Source organism: Cupressus sempervirens, chromosome 4, assembly GCF_028749045.1.
Source record: "Cupressus sempervirens isolate cs-2001-9-10 chromosome 4, ASM2874904v1, whole genome shotgun sequence".
Lineage (NCBI taxonomy): Eukaryota > Viridiplantae > Streptophyta > Pinopsida > Cupressales > Cupressaceae > Cupressus > Cupressus sempervirens.
This window is the reverse complement of record NC_143121.1, coordinates 516,341,191-516,355,937: the sequence shown is the minus strand read 5'-3', so window position 1 is coordinate 516,355,937 and position 14,747 is coordinate 516,341,191. Positions and strand designations below refer to the sequence as shown.

Sequence of the window (14,747 nt, the reverse complement as noted above, 5' to 3'; positions counted from 1 at the left end):
TATCCTTGAGTACTAGTTTAGATCTAACTAAACTCCTTTGTTTTAGTTTAGGATCAGACTTGTTATTGCATGGGAAGTCTTCGACTTCAAGGGATGAGTCAGAGTAGACTTTGGAAGGGACATGTCCTTTGTAAGGACATGTCCCTTGATCTCTATATTTATTAAGGGTATGATTGAAGTCTAAGAGCACACTAAAGTCTGCTCCTTAGTCAATACTGCCCAAATACAACTTGTAGAAGAAAAAGACATTTCCAGAATTATATTTCTAAATTCATTCAAGACAGAACTTCGAAGTTTATCTACAACAAGTTTAAGAAGGTATAATCTAAGTTTGATTCAGTTAAAGAATTTGTAGAAACTTCACATGGTATCATAGCTCTGGTAGTCGAACCTAGGCTCTGCAAATTAAGTAATCAGACCTTATATATATCTAGCATCATTCTCCTATCTTCAATGGTATACACAATCAGCCCCGAGGACAGGTTTGATGGGAAAGAACACTTTGATACCTAGAAATTCAGAATCATGATGATTCTTGAAGAAAATGATGTAAAACAATTTGTTGAATCAACATCCAAACAACCTACAGTTGAACCTCATAAATCCTTGTGGATTAAAGGAAATAGAAAAGCCATTCAAATCATATTAGATGGAGTGAAAAATGATATTGTACCTATGCTAACAAAACATTGAACAACATTTGTTATGATGAATGCACTACTAAATGCATATGAGGTTAACAATGCAACTAGAGTTCTCGCATTGAAAAGGAAACTAAATCACATACAAATAAAGGAAGGAGTATCAATGAATTCTTTCTTCCTAAGGGTTGCTAGTCTAAGAGATGAACTTGCAAATATAGAAACCATCAATAATGACATGGAAGTAACACTAATGGCTATGGATGGCTTACCAGATTCATGGGAAACTTTTGCTCAAAGAGTAAGTGCTAGAGATAAACTTCCTGACTTCAATAGACTTAAGGGAGATTGTCTTCAGGAAGAATTCAAAAAACAAAAGAAAGGAGGGAAATTGAAAATAGAAGATGAAGAACTTCATGTTCTTAATACAAACTCCTATAAGGGCAAGAAGAAGCATTTCAAGAAGAAATGGGGTAATCAAAAGAATGACAAATCTAAGAAAGATCTATACAAAATAAAGTGGTTCAAATGTGAAAAGTTTGGACACTACATATCTAATTACCTTGAGAATTCTAAACAACAAGTGAACTGTACAAATGTTACCAGGGAAGAAGATAACTATGATCCTAAGATTTGTGTGTTGTATTCGTCACTAACAAATGAAGTCTCAAGTAAAGCATGAGTGATTGATAGTAGATCATCTAGACATATTACAGGATACAAAAAAGCACTAGACTCTATATCAGAAAAGGTTAATGACGAAGTCACCATCAGTGATAATTCAATGCATTCCGTAAAAAGAATTGTAAATTGCACCTTGAAACTAAAATCAGGAAATTCTCTTCTTCTCAAAAGAGTACTCTATGTACTAGGAATAAAAAGAAATCTAATCTTGGTTACAATAGTTGAAGATGATGGACATAATGTTGCATTCATGGACGGTAAAGTAATAACTTGAGCTAAGAACTCCTCAATTAAGAAAGAAAAGTTGATTGGTTAGAGAAAAGGGTATTTGTATGAATTAAATTCAGAACCTAGTTGACCTATTCAAGCCTTAATTCATGAAGCTGCAAACATAAATGAAATGTGACACAGAAGTTTAGAACATCTAAATTTCAAAACCTTATCAACTATGGAGAAGATGGTTCACTGGTTTACCTAAACTAAATAAAGACCATTCAAGCATATGCAAAGGGTGCACTCTAGGTAAGGACGCCAAAAGCCCATTTCATGATAACATTAGAAAGACCAACAATGTTTTGGAATTAATCCATTTAAATTTATGTGGACCTATGTCTGTTCCTTCTCTTGGAGGATTTTGGTACTATATTTTGTTCATAGATGACTTCTCTAGGAAAACTTGGATTTACTTCTTAAAGTGCAAAGAAACATAAGAAATCCTAAAGAGATTTAAAAAATTTAAAACATTAACTGAAAACTTATCAGGACATAAAATTAAAACTCTTAGAAATTATAATGGAGAGGAATACATCTCAGATTTGTTTAAAAGGTTTCGTAAAGAAACAAGAATTAAGAGGGAGTATACCATTCTTTATTACCTAGAACAAAATGGGGTAGTAGAATAAAAGAATAGAACTATTATAAAAGTTGCTAGAGCTATGATATTTGATCAAAATCTAGAATATTATCTTTGGGCATGAGCCTCTTGTACTGTTGTGTATATTCAAAATAGAAGCCCTCACTCCTACCTTAGAGATAAAACTCCTGAAGAAATCCTTATTAAGGTTAAACCTAATATAAGTCATCTTAGGATTTTTGGGTGCCTTGTATTTATCCATATTCCAAAAGAAAAGAGAACTAAGTTAGAACCCTCCAAGAGGAAAGGTATTTTTGTAGAGTATAGTGAAACATCTTAAGCATATAGGGTTTTCCATACGTGGATAGAAAAAATATTAAACTTAGTAGCGATGCAATTTTTGAAGAAGATCTAGCATTCAAAAGAGCCCTAAGTTTTGATGAACCCTCTTCTTTACTTAGTTTTGAAAGAAATACCGAGTCTGAGTCTCAGAGGGAGAACATGGAAGAAATTGAAGATAAAATTCAAAACCTTAATTTTGGAGACATTTAAAATTCAAAGAAAAGACCACTTTGGACCATTAAAACATTCGAGGAAGCAGTGATATATTACATCAAGTATGGTCTCTTCTTGATTCAATCTTTGAATGTTACATCATGCATGCTTATAGAGAAGGCAATCTTTTAGTTGATTGTCTACCTAATTTGGGTACTAACGGGGTTTATATTAACTCTTTACTTTCCCCACTTAACCTCCTTGATCTCCCCAACTGGGTTAATATTATGACAAAAGAATATGTTGAGAATAAGGCTGTCCTCATATATATTTTTTGATAGTAAATCACAACTTCTCTACGATTTCGCATATTTTTTTAAATTATAAATCTCACTTGTTCTTTTGAGATATTGTATGCAGGTCAGGGTCTTGGATTGCACTTGCATCAGATGGCTTTCTAATATCATGGTCTTAATTAGAGTTTTGGATGTACATCAGTGATGTTAATCATCTCTGTGATAGTTTTTGGCTGGGCTCTTGGTCTTGTCTCTGGCACCAAACAATGAATTGTATTCATATGAATTTTGGGCTCTTTGTAATCACTATATTCTCGATTTGGGAATCTCTAGGACAAGATTCGTTAGTGTTGATAGATACTCTCTTGATGTAGTATTTCTTCTTTTGCATCCTTTTTTGTATCAGGCAATAACCAAAGTTTTTCTTTTTTGGTTCTTTCCTCTGGGAGCTTTTTTGAACCAATTATTATTAATATAAATATAATGTTTCACCAAAAAAAAAAAACATTTGAGGAAGCACAAGACTTTGCTGCACCTTCTGGAATAGTTAGAGAAAGAAAATGATCCAAAAGATTTTCAAGTTATACAACAAACACGAATAATTTGTACAACTTGGAAAGAAGCTATGATAGAAGAATACCAATCTATTATGAAGAATGATGTTTGGGAAATTGTTCCAAGACTTAGAGGAAAACATTTTGTTTCTTTGAAGTGTCTATTTAAAATAAAACATGCTACTGATGGTAGTATTGAAAAATATAAAGCAAGATTTGTAGGCATGGGATTCTCTCAGAAAGAAGGGATTGATTATGAAGAAACCCTTGCTCCTATTGCCATATACACCTTTGTAAGAGCAGTCGTAGCTATTGCAGCATCGAAGGGACAGAAAGTACATCAGATGGATGTGAAAACAACAATCCTGAATGGAAAGATTACAGAAGAAGATTTGAAACTCATGATCTTAACATTTTTGTTTGTAGGCTCAAGAAAGCTCTCTATGGGCTTAAGCAAGCTCCAAGGGCTTGGTCTGAAATAATTGATAAGTATCTCACCAACGTAGGACTCTCCAAAAATGAAGCCGATCCAAATTTATATTAGAAAAGGGATAAAGATGATATGGTAATTCTGATATTGTATGTTGATGATTTACTAATAATAGGTGATGATCATCTCATAGATCAATGCAAGAAAGATCTAATTAGAGAACTCGAGATGAAAGACCTGGAACTCCTTCATTACTTCCTAGGATTGGATGTACGTCTGTCATGTCCCCATTTTGGAGGCAATTTGATTTAATTAATTTAATTAATTAGGTTTTCCAAAATAATGAATATTTTATGAGGATGACTAATTAATTATTTTTAATTAAATAAATAAGTGGTATTAAGTTAATTATTTATAAAGTTATCAAATAAATAAATATTAAAAGGTAACTTTATATTTAATTAATTTAATAAAGTGACTTGAATTATAAAATATTTTATAAAGTCACTTAATAGATAAAATAAAATAATGTTCTAGAAGCTTCTGGAGAAAGTGGAGGAAAAAGAATAAATAGGCACCCCGGGCTTCATTCTAATCATCCAAATTTGTTGTTGTTGATGTTGATGTTTGTTGATGTGCATTGTGGAGCCTAGGGTTTCTGCAATAGTCACAACTGGCCATTGAGAACGAAAACTCTCAATTGGTACGCAATTTTGAGGGTGTGAAATATCACTTGAATTATTGCAGCTGGGAGGAAGATACTTCAGTCTTCTATTTGTGCTACATTGAGAAAAAATATTTGTGGCCATTGAGAACGAAAACTCTCAATTGGTACGCGATTTTGAGGGTGTGAAATATCACTTGAATTATTGGAGCTGGGAGGAAGATACTTCAGTCTTCTATTTGTGCTACATTGAGAAAAAAAAATTGAGTACAAAAAGCAGGCCGAAAAATTAGTTCGAAAAAGCAAGCCGAAAAAGCAGTCCGAAAAAGCAGTTCAAAAAAAAGGCCGAAAAAGCAGTCCGAAAAAAGCAGGCTGAAAAAGCAGGCCGAAAAAGCAGGCCGAAAAAGCAGAACCGAAAAAACAGGCCGAAAAACCAGGTCCGGAAAAGCAATCCAAAAAAAAGCAATCCGCAAAAGCAAATTCGAAAAAGCAAAGAAAATTAGTACAGCCATCTACAATCAGGGGCGGCAGCTAGAGAGGCACGACTTGGGCACTTGAAGAGGTTATTTTCTGTTCAGTGGTATTGCAATACATCTATTCTCTAAGGCGACTTCATATGCCAGGTCTGATGTGTATTTTCATAGTTGCCTTTCACTATAGAGTGCTGTTGTAATTGATTTAATCATGCATGTGATTAGCGTACTGCTGTAGGGGAGTATTGAAGTTAGATATTTAGTATTGCATTAGTTTTCATTGGCAGCTGTAGGTGCATATTACTTTACCAGCAATCATCATATTTTGATATCTTTGTAAATGCCAAGAGTCTTGGCTAACTTAGTATGAATATTGTATTGGATACTCATTCTCAATCAAGGAGATACAATTTCTGGTTATTAATAGTTGTCTTTGAGCGTTAATATATCATTTTTTATCAGCCAGTTAGCTTGCATACCAACTGTTTGTTAAAATACCAGTTGGCTGTAGGTGATCATTTTCATGATTAGAACTCATATATGCATTCACTATTGCCAAAATTAGTTGCATATTTATGTTAGGACATTGTTTAGACAATTTGGAGTCTTTGTAAGCATTCTCTTTGAGGCAAATTCAAACAAGAATCACTGCAGCAATCTGAAAAGTTATATCAGTCAGATGACCCTTGCTTGCAAAGTGTTTGACGAAATTTCAAACAACTGAAATATAAAGATTTTTGGTGTTTGAAGAAGTTATAACCTATTGGGGTTATTACAATGTCAGAATTTTGATAGCATTATACTTAATCAAGGGAAGTGTACATCAGATATTTTGTAGATATTTGGAATGTAGAATTGCAAGTCTACGCCTTCTCGAATGAAGACTAATCTACATAAACTTAAAGAAGCAGCAGCAGAATCACCTTCCATAGATTCTACTCTCTATAGACAGATGATTGGGTCTCTTATGTACTTGGTAAATACTAGACCTGATATTTAATATGTTGTTAATGCCTTAAGTCAGTTTATTTGTGAGCCAAAGGAGATTCACCTAGTTGCAGTCAAACACATGATGAGATACTTACAAGGCACTCTTAATCTTGGGCTCAAATATGAGAAAGTTGATTTAGATTTATATGGACTCACTGACTCAGATTGGGGTGGAAGTGTTAAAGATAGAAAAAGTACTTCAGGATGTTGTTTCAGTTTAGGATCAACAATGATATTTTGGATATGCAGAAACTTGTCTTCAGTAGCACAAAGTTTCACAAAAGTCGAATACATTGCAACAGTGATGGCCTCTCGAGAAGCAATTTGGCTTAAAAAGTTACTTGTGGGATTATTTGGGCAAGCCATGAATCCTACGAATATTCATTGTGATAATCAGAGTTCCATCAAGCTTTCTGTGAATCCAGTTTTTCATGATAGGTCCAAACATATCGAAATTCTTTACCATTATGTAAGAAAAATGGTCGACAGGAATACTATAAAATTAGAATACATTTGCACTGCAGATCAGACAACAGATGTTCTTACCAAACCTCTCTGGAGTGAACATAGATCACTTTAGGAAAAGACTTGGTATGGTTGAATTGTAATTCATTTGTTTTCTTTAAATTATTAATAAAATAATTTTATTGTCAGGCTATTCACTATTATGGGCTCCACCATTTGTATTCATTATTTAAGAGGTGACAATCTCTGAGGTAATGAACACTTGTATGAAACACATTATGAGAGATGACGATCTCTTAGATAATGTGCTAAATAGTAGAGTTCTACTGTAAGATCTAGATGAGTTCAAGATCACATCATGATGTAGACATTGCTATGTCTATAAGTCACAAATTGGATGAAGAGTTTTATTATTCTCCGGAGTTTATCCTGTGTTCTGGTAGATCTTAACTCAGGATCATGTTGTGATATAGGAATACCAGTATTTATGAGTCACAATTTGGATAAACGAAGAATTTAATTATTCTCCGGATTTATTCTGTATATTATATTCTTTGCAATATTGTTATAACTAGTAGTAGTGATTTGTCATATCACAGGCTTAGTAATATGATATTGTATCATATGTACAATGTTACCACGTGCTAAGAAGATTCAAATAGATATAGAGTATCAATTCTTGCTTGTTCATCTTTTTTGATGTTGCTAGATATGATATCTCTTAGTATGATTATCAAGTTAAGAGGGAGTGTTAATTCTGTAGCTTGCAATCATGCTGATCTGATAACAGATCGGTCTGATCTGATCTTGCATGATATATATTGATCTAAAGTCATTGCATTATCTTCTTAAGGATATCAGTGCCCATCCTTGAGTACTAGTTTAGATCTAACTAGACTCCTTTGGTTTAGTTTAGGATTAGACTTGTTATTGCATGGAAAGTCCCCGACTTCAAGGGATGAGTCAAAGTACACTTTGGAAGGGACATGTCCTTTGTAAGGACATGTCCCTTGATCTCTATATTTATTAAGGGTATGATTGAAGTCTAAGAGCACACAAGAAACAATAAAGTCTGCTCCTTAGTCAATAGTGCCTAAATACAACTTGTAGAAGAAAAAAACATTTCCAGATTAATATTTCTAAATTCATTCAAGACAGAACATTGAAGTTTATCTACAGCAAGTTTAAGAAGGTATAATCTAAGTTTGATTCAGTTAAAGAATTTGCAGAAACTTCACAAACTTGTATCAGTATGCACGTGTGAATCCCAGATGAGTCCGCAAAAGCTTTGCTGAGTTTTTTCTCCTCCACAAAACCAATATTTTCCTAAGGGATTTTGTCCTAGGCTGAATAGTTAAATAATAGCTGAGACTCCAAAAGAAGGTTTCACCAAAATGAATAACCAAGACTGGATCCACTGAATTTCCCTAAACTCCTTTAAAAAACTTCAGTGGAGCTTTCTTGAATATAGATTATAAAATCTCTTTTAAAATAATAATCCTTTTAATAAGTGACCTTATAACATTTTACATTTTGTCTCCAAGAAAAGTCACTGCATAAAAATAAAATATTCACCTTCAAGACATAATTAATCAAATACAAGTTGCCTGAAAACTTTAATTTAGACAACAAATTTTAATTAATTAATTAATTTCTTCTTCAAAATACTTGGCCAAAAGTGGGAGCATTATAATGGATGATGTATATAAGGCTGGAAGGCTTTTTAAGGATGGGGTTACAGATATGGAGGTTCAAGTAAAGACTTCTTTATTGAGTCAAATGTTTTATAGGCAACTGTTGCTTAATATGAGTTTCTCCTTACTGTAAAGAAAGGAATTGATGGCATAAGTGTGAGAAGTTTTTTTTGTGGATAAATCTATGAATTGCAAAAGTTGTTAAAACATAAGTGTAATCAAGGAAGTGCTATTTATCATGGCATGTGAATGATAGCTTTGATTTTGGAGGGAACTACACTAATCCTTAGCCAGGGTAATTGGACATCTTTTTCTCAAAGGCAAGTGATGGTCCTGTTTTGACTATACAAGATATCTTCCATTGTTAAGTTCATTTTAATGCTGGCTTTGCAAAGCATTTCGATTTCATCTTGAAATAATAGAGTACCAGCAATAAATTTTCAATGTTTTCTTGTTCAGAGTTTACGAAGCTGATGAAATTTTGAAAATGTGGTGGGTGTTTTTGTGCAAAGCTTTGACTTATGATGCTGTTCTTATCTACCATTAGGGGGTTTAACATTGTTTAATAACTGGGTAAGGTTGATAGAGGTCCATCATATTTCATTGCAGCTTTCAGATCTATATAATCTTTTCTCTAAGCACTGGTATCTTGGTTTATTTGTCACATATTGGTCACTCAGGTATTCATTTTTTCTTCTGAAATATGTTACTTAACTTTGTCGCTACTTTGAAGGGCTTCCTTGCATATTTGTACTTTATGAAATTCCTGTTTGAAGCTCCCGTTAAAGTGTTTAGGAATATGCTAATTGACTCACTTCCACTGAATTTCTCTACAAGCAAGCCTTATATTCCTACATTTTATTTTACTCTCGCAGTTGATATCAGCAACAGATAGACATAGACCATGCATGGAGCATCCAATCAAGTTTATTTCAAAGCGCTGTCCCAATTCCTTGAAGTTCAAGATCAATCCAGGTACATTATACATATGATATCCTTTTGGCTTTTGTAGTATTATTGGAGGTGTCTAGTGCAAGTTGGTGTTACTTGCCAATAGTCGCACATTTTTGAACTGTTGACAAGATATGTTATTAAATGAAAAATGATTTTAAAGAAAATTGATTTTGAATAAAATGCTCGGTACAAGCCTACTTAAAGGGGCTAGGAAATATGATATTTAGGAAAATAGAGTTATTATGATCATAATCCCTTGCCATGGATAATGTCTTGATTGACCATGGAATTCCTAGTCCAATACTCCATGAATTTATTTACGGCCACCGAAATATAAATACCCTAATAATTTGGTAAATAGGAATTCTTGTATATGGAATTCCTAGTCATAGATGATGTTTTGGTGGAGCTTGGAATAAGATCAAATTATCCTTTGGATTGTAAGTAGAATATTCAAAACTTATTTATTTATTTGTGAAACTTAAACTAAGATGAAACATCACACAGCTAATGTGTCCAAATGTAATGAGCCCTGCTGGCTCTATGCTGGAGAATTTTCTTTTTTGATTTTTTTGAAAAGTTTTGTAATTTTTTGGTTTTTCATAATATAAGACAATGCTTTGAAATGCACTTAAATGATTACAAACTCAACACCAACTTTATTTCCTCTAACAAAAAATGCAAGTAATTACAATGCCAAGGCAATATGCATGAACTTATTAAATGTAAGAACCTGGCAATGAGAATCATCAACATTGGAACCTTTCTGTTGATGTATAAATGAGAATTTGGTCTTTAAGCACAACTTGCAAACCCTGTTATGCAAGCAGCAAGAAACAACCTTCCAAACACCGATGGCAGCCTTCCTTATGTGAAGCACTGTTCCGATTTATTGATCCCAGCTTGTAATAGTTCAACACTGCCCCCGTTATCTTGATGTTACTGCCCTTACTTACATTTAATAATATCAAACACTGCTTGTGATGGCAGGATTCCAACCTCCTGTGATAGTCGAATAATTCCCAAATGCCCAGCAGTTATATTGTGTCAATTCCTTGCAAAGAAAAATCCAAAACAGACCTTGTCAAATGCAGATTAATATCCAGCCTTCTTCAGTAATGACATGAGCTTCCGTATGCAGATCGTACCAACTCCACTGTACACCATAGCAGCAGTATGAGACACAATTCATTGGGTATGAGAATTGACCAACTCAAAGGCATTGGTTGTTAACAGTTACCAATTCCTTCCAGCTTTAAAATAACTTTCCAAACCCTCATCACAGAAAATATCAAGCTTAAGAATAAAATGCTCAAGGACGATCAGACCTTTTGCAAGGAGTTGTATTTAGGGCTGTCATACCCAGTGCAGCTCATAACATCATCAAATGGATCATTAGATGTGTCCATACTATTTGCATCCACATCTCTTAATAAAGCCTCAACTGCTAACACCTGACTCTGCACACATGACTCAACATCAAGCTGTGAATCAATAATGCTAGAACATGAACCCACGTCTAGTAAGTCTGCTATAACATCCAGATCACCAACATCACAGTTGGGTGACTCCATACGTGCCTCGGTCCCACCTAAGGAAGAAATTGCCTTCTGCATTGGAGCAACACTACGATAGATGACATATAAGTCTCCAATAACAACTCCCTCCTTGGGAGAGTCTGAACAGTCAGTGACAACTACATCATCAATTGCCTCTGAACTAACTGTAGCGACTACTCTGGGAGCCTTAACCTGCTGAAGCTCGGTGCTTCTATCCACCACGGGCACTAATACATACACGTCCCTGTGAAATAAGTCCATCATTATCAGTGCGGATTGGACTAGCAGGTGTCGTATTAAATATAGGTACATCTACATCATAGACACCTGTCGGGGAAAACTCAAGCTTCCTTCCTTGCAACCTCGATGTTGGCCTTCTAAAGGCAGAAACCATATACCTCGCTGCCCTCTCAACTGTCTCTGGATCCGACAAGCTCTTCACCAACCTTTGTTGATGAAACTTAAGTTTCTCTATACTCTCCTACAAAGCATTCATTTTCATGCTAACTTTCTCATTACTCCACCGACTTCTAGAACTGCCAGTCTTATGTTTGTCCATGGCTAGAAAATGCTAGAGTGCTAGTCACTCCAAATGCAACAACAAAGCTGAAAATAAAATAACTTTCCTACTCCATAGGATGGCAGGAAACCACCCGCTCTAATACCACTGTAAAAACCCCAATTGGTTATAGCTCAAACAAACATCAATTTCAACAATTTGGCTTTTTGTCAAACAACTGGCAAACATTTGATATGAACTTGGACTGCCTAAGCTATTAGATCTCAATCTATATTTCTTGTTTGCTTGTGTCTTTTACTCTTGGAACTTTCAAATATGCATGTAGACTGAACTATCTATCAAACCAATGCTAGTAACAAAAATGGAATGGAACTTTTATTAAATACACCAATGATCAATTTACATGAGAAACTAAGTATGAACCTATAACTCCAGCAAATACTCAACTTGCAGTATTGGCCACATTGGGTGTCATGTCCCCTTCTCAGCGCTAGTGTTTTGGCGTCAGGTTAATCTATCTCTACATCCGGATAGATTAATGGCATTAACTAACATGATGCCTACCAGTCACAATGGAGGTTTAATTTTATATACTTCAGTACTTTATTAAAGTGTGTGGATAAAGTCCTTTTATGTTATAAAGTTATTTACTTTATAAAGTGGCTTAAGTGACTACAAGATAAAAATGGTGTTTTTATCCCACATTCCTTGCTCCTTTGTTTTTCCCTCACTTTGAGGTTATAAAAGAAGAGCTTGTATTGGGATTTGAGACACAAGCATGTATAAACTCAAATACTCTGAAGTTCTAGTTGCTTTAATGTGACTGGTCTGACTGTGAGGACGAAACCCCTCCAATTTACTTTTTTGAAGAGGTTGGATGTTACCCCAGTGCTTCATTGGTTATGCTAAGAAGTTATGTTGGATTTTGAATAAGGAAGGATTTCATAATATATTTGAAAATCTTCATCTGGAAAGCCGTAGGAAGAACAGTATATAGTGGTCATTTTGAGTTGTGGTTGAAGGATATTCCAAGGAGGTAAGGGACTGAGAAACTCTTTTCTATAGCAGGTGTTGTTGATCGTTTAAGGGCCTTCGTTCAGGTATGAGAACTAGTAATGAATAGACAAGAGCCATGGTTTTCGATTTTTTCTAAGTCACTAAGAAGGAAAACGAAGGTCGTTGAAATGTCCCCCACTTAGCCAGTTTGGAGGTATGTTATCGTTAGCCCATTTCTGTATGGTCCTGAGGGCTAACTAGGACTTCAAAAGGGATCCTGAGGTTTTTTGGCCTAGTCAAATTTAATTACAGGCCAAACAAAGTTCGTTTGTTGGGTTTTTGGAAAGACTTACTATTTTTAGTAAGCCAATAGGGGGATGCAGTGCCTTCAATTTTCAGTGACAGGATGAGATGCGTTTTGTTGGGCTCTTTCTAATGAGCTATTATATGTGGAATTTCGAGTTTATTTGGTATATTATTTTAATGTTCGAAGTTACAACGGTAAAGTGACTATTTAAATTAAATATTATAATATTTCATAAAGTCACTTTATAAAAAATCAAGAGTCCCCCTTTTGAGTACATACATGGACTTTGTAAAAGGAAAAAAAGAAGTAATATTAAAACTCATGTATTATCTCACATTGGCAAGACGGAAGCATGGAACAAGTGAGTAAGGGATTAAAAGGAAGAGGATAGCTCTCATTTATTCATGGTTGGAAATATCAAAGAAATTGGAAAATTTTCTGGTGATTATGTCTCAATAGTTTGAAGGACGAAATCCCTTCAAGTTGGAAATCTTGATGCCATTGAAAGATATGGTCTTGAGATTCAACAAGGTAGCAGTCCGAAAAAGCAGATACGAAAAAGCAACCTGAAAAAGCGGAACCGAAAAAGGCTGAAAAAGTAGTCCGAAAAAGCCGTTAAAAAAGCAGATCCGAAAAAGCAGTTCGAAAAAGCAAATTAGAAAAGCAAAGCGGAAGGGACAACATTGAAAAAAATTATTACAGCCATCTACAACCAGGTTCCTTTATAGTATTGCTTTTTTTTAGGTGTTATAAGTTTCAGCTGTAGGTGTGCATTATACCAGCATTATCATTTTGGAATCCATGTAAATGCCAAAAGTCTTGGCCATATTTCATGAGCATTGTATTAAAAATTTCATTGCAAATTAAGAAGGTAATAGTTGCTGGTGTCATTTAAGCAATTCAATATCATTATTTATCAGCTAGTTAGTTGCATATCAACTGTTTGTAAAAATGCCAGTTGGCTGTAGGTGTTCATTTCTCATGCTTAGATCATATATATGCACTGAATATTGTCAAAATTAGTAGCACACTCATGTTAGGCTATTGTGTAGTCCATTTGGAGTCTTCTAGCACAAGATTCTCATTGATGCAAATTAAAAAAAGAGTCATTTAAAGCCAGCTGAAAAACTATATCAGTCATACGTCCCTTGCATGTGAATTGTTTGATGAAATTCCTTGAGCTTTCATCAGCATTTTTTAGGATACATCCAAGTATATGCAGAATTACTCCAGCAGGAACTTCACGGTAGTACAGACTTGGGTTATGCAGTGCCTCATTCCCTTTTAGCGGATTTTGCACACTCTACGAGTGGTCATTATGCTGTAGAGAATAATGTGCTTGGGATTGCAGGTAAGACTCTAGTCGGGTGTTAGTAATATAGTCTGCTGTTAACGTTTTCAAAGCAAGATATATACTCGGGTCTGTTACTACTCTCCTTTACTTACATTTGTTTGCACCAATAGACTTAACCATGCTATGAACTTTGACTTTAATAGAAAACTATTGTCGTGTGTGAGGAAGTAAATGCGAAATACTAGTTGGTACACTTGGAGATATTCTCTTAAATATTAAGGTTATACTCATTGATTTCCAGTTTACAAAATCGATGTCTATGAATGTTTCATATTCTGAACACAGAGAGAACTTAATGTTTCATTGTACACTGGACTGATATAAAACTTGGCCTGTTAAACTCAGTCCAAACCTTTGAATTGGGTTGTGTACCTGTTTACGTCTTAAACTCAGCTTTCCTATGTGTATAAATTTTTAACAGTGAGTTGGAATTATTAAGAAACTTTGGTAAATGAAGCATGTGATGTATTGTATGAGAACTGTTTGACGTAAGTCCCCAAGTACAGGTTTCAGAACTCTGTCATTGAATTCAGTAGGATTATTACAGCTGTATCAGAGCCACAAGACCTGCTATCTTGTGGGAAATAACAAATTTTGCAGACCATTTTACCCAAAAAAATGACAGCCAAGAATGAGTAGAAGACAAGATAAATTCAGTCACCTATAGCCGGAACAAGCAGATTTTTCAGATCATATCGACATTGAAGACAGTTTTATAGTGGATGAGGAAATAACTTTTGGAATAGGTGAACAGGTTGATATTACTCAACAGGTTGATCACTTGGGACAGGTTGAACTAGAAAACGATGTTCAAATGG

The 14,747-nt window shown here is 34.6% G+C and overlaps 1 protein-coding gene across 3 annotated transcripts in view; it reads left to right on the top strand.

Annotated features, from left to right (window-relative positions):
- The window catches only part of DET1 (light-mediated development protein 1 / deetiolated1 (DET1)), a 261,899-nt gene that overhangs the window by 216,031 nt on the left and 31,121 nt on the right, over positions 1–14,747 (top strand). For 2 of the 3 annotated variants that reach the window (XM_089825740.1, XM_089825741.1), the window contains one exon: positions 9,115–9,214. In XM_089825740.1, coding sequence (XP_089681866.1) covers positions 9,115–9,214 — 100 coding nt within the window. Of the gene's footprint in view, positions 1–8,848; positions 8,920–9,114; positions 9,215–14,747 lie in introns of all 3 variants that reach the window. The other variant, XR_016363900.1, reaches the window with a different exon arrangement.